The sequence below is a fragment of the Sinocyclocheilus grahami genome, unplaced genomic scaffold (assembly GCF_001515645.1).
Source record: "Sinocyclocheilus grahami isolate Dianchi unplaced genomic scaffold, SAMN03320097.WGS_v1.1 scaffold9907.1, whole genome shotgun sequence".
Taxonomy (NCBI): domain Eukaryota; kingdom Metazoa; phylum Chordata; class Actinopteri; order Cypriniformes; family Cyprinidae; genus Sinocyclocheilus; species Sinocyclocheilus grahami.
In genome coordinates this window covers 1,421-3,561 of record NW_015512925.1, presented here as the reverse complement: position 1 = coordinate 3,561, position 2,141 = coordinate 1,421, and the positions used below count along the sequence as shown (strand labels likewise).

At 38.3% G+C, this 2,141-nt stretch overlaps 2 protein-coding genes across 2 annotated transcripts in view; both read left to right on the top strand.

The window, feature by feature from the left end:
• LOC107578362 (chromodomain-helicase-DNA-binding protein 4-like) overlaps positions 1–77 on the top strand; it is a 2,232-nt gene extending 2,155 nt beyond the window's left edge. The window contains exon 6 of the mRNA XM_016264333.1: positions 54–77. Coding sequence (XP_016119819.1) covers positions 54–77 — 24 coding nt within the window. The remainder of the gene's footprint in view (positions 1–53) is intronic.
• Positions 78–554: 477 nt separating this feature from the next.
• The window catches only part of LOC107578361 (chromodomain-helicase-DNA-binding protein 4-like), a gene marked incomplete at both ends in the record, with an annotated part of 2,466 nt that continues 879 nt past the window's right edge, over positions 555–2,141 (top strand). Inside the window, 5 exons of the mRNA XM_016264332.1 lie at positions 555–705; positions 793–884; positions 1,502–1,635; positions 1,713–1,857; positions 1,962–2,118. Of these exons, the coding sequence (XP_016119818.1) occupies positions 555–705; positions 793–884; positions 1,502–1,635; positions 1,713–1,857; positions 1,962–2,118 (679 nt within the window). The remainder of the gene's footprint in view (positions 706–792; positions 885–1,501; positions 1,636–1,712; positions 1,858–1,961; positions 2,119–2,141) is intronic.

The window sequence follows — 2,141 nt, the reverse complement described above, 5'->3', positions numbered from 1 at the left end:
AAAAAAATTTTTTTTACTGCTCTTTCCCTGTACGTTTGTGAGTGTTGTTATAGATGAAGACAAACTTAACGGTGTGATCTCAGGTTTGGTGTGTTATACGTGTAATATTTTTATTCAAAATTTATATTTTGTGTTTAAAATAATGCATTTATAAGTTTTTACATTTATAATCTATAAATTATTTAATTTATGGAGGTGGTTGTTTAGATGTACATTACCAGTCAAACATTTGGACACGCCTACCCATTCTTTATTATTGACTTTTATAAAACTAAACTGAAACATGGGACTTATGTTGTATATTATGTACTAAAAAATGTTAATCAAAGCAAAACTTTAATATGCCTAAAATAGTTCATTTAAAAAATAATGTAATTCATACAATGTATACATTGTATATGAATAAAATAGAAATTATAGCATTTAGATGTATGTTTTTAGATTAAAAACTTTTTAAGATTATGAGAATCAAATTCAGTCCAGTGTGTCCAAAAGTTTGACCTTTGTTTTACGTGTCTGCATGAATCCTGGTTGTATTGTCCCCTTAAATTTAATATTTTCTTGTCAAGAAAACTCAAGTGCTCAGTAATATATTGCCTCACTCATTTGTGTTCCCAGACTGGCAGGATGATCAGTCTGATAACCAATCAGATTACTCTGTGGCTTCAGAGGAGGGTGATGAGGACTTTGATGAGCGATCTGAAGGTCAGGAACAAAGTTAAACCGTCCTTATCTGAATAAGCAGTTATTATGTATTAGTATTTACATGATCCTCTTTTTTTTTGTCTTTAGCTAACGCCCGAAGACCAAGTCGCAAAGGCTTGAGGAATGATAAAGATAAACCCCTGCCTCCTCTACTGGCCAGAGTGGGAGGAAACATTGAGGTTCAGCTTCAGTTACTTTTCAGCTTGTTTCTTCCATTTCCTCCACATACTCAGCGATAGTACAGAGTACAGTTCTTCTCTCCAAGAACTGTACTCATCCAGAGTGAGCAAAAGGGCTAGCAAAATCACTCTGGACCCCTCACATCCAGCACATTCCCTCTTTGAACTGTTGCCATCTGGTCGACGCTACAGAGCTCTGAGCACCAGAACGACCAGACACAGGAACAGTTTCTTCCCTCAGGCCATTCATCTCATGAACACCTGACAATAACTGTGGAACACACACTATTTATTCACTCATACACTTATTTATCTAACTCACATACTCAGTCTACATTTCAATTTGCGCATAATATACCTGTACATACAACTGTCTATTGTTGTATACCTGTACATACAATTGTCGATTTGCATATTTTTTATTCCTTATTTTACTTGTTCTATTTTATTTTATTTATTTTTTTATTTTTTTAATTATCTGTGTTTTTTGTTCTGTCACTGTCATTCTGTTATACTGTGGAAACTTCTGTCACGAAAACAAATTCCTCGTATGTGTAAACATACCTGGCAATAAAGCTCATTCTGATTCTGATAGTTAACCTCTCTCTCCTCATTAGGTGTTGGGCTTCAATGCTCGACAAAGGAAGGCCTTCCTGAATGCAGTGATGCGTTATGGGATGCCTCCCCAAGATACCTTCACCACTCAGTGGCTCGTTAGAGACCTGCGAGGCAAATCAGAGAAGGAGTTCAAGTCAGTAACTGTCCCTAGAGGACTTCTTGTTTATTTATTTTTACCTCATTTACTTGAGGACTCTCTCTTTTTCTCAGGGCATACGTGTCCCTCTTTATGCGTCACCTGTGTGAGCCAGGCGCCGACGGGGCAGAAACATTTGCTGATGGCGTTCCACGGGAAGGACTGTCACGACAACATGTTCTCACACGCATAGGTGTAATGTCACTGATCCGCAAGAAGGTGCGTGGGGTTACGCTTGCTAGTGTTTTATTGGTTAGGAGTGTACTATTTGATTCTGTGAATGGCAGTGGTGTTATAGGATTGCTTGTTTTAAATTCTTACAGGTCCAGGAGTTTGAGCATGTGAATGGTCAGTGGTCAATGCCCTGGATGAAAGAACTGGAGGAAAGCAAAAGAGCAGCAGCCATTGCAGCAGGAGAAGATCCAAAAACGCCCTCTACTGGGACGCCTGCAGATACCCAGCCCAACACACCAGCACCAGGTACACACATCTATATGAGTGTT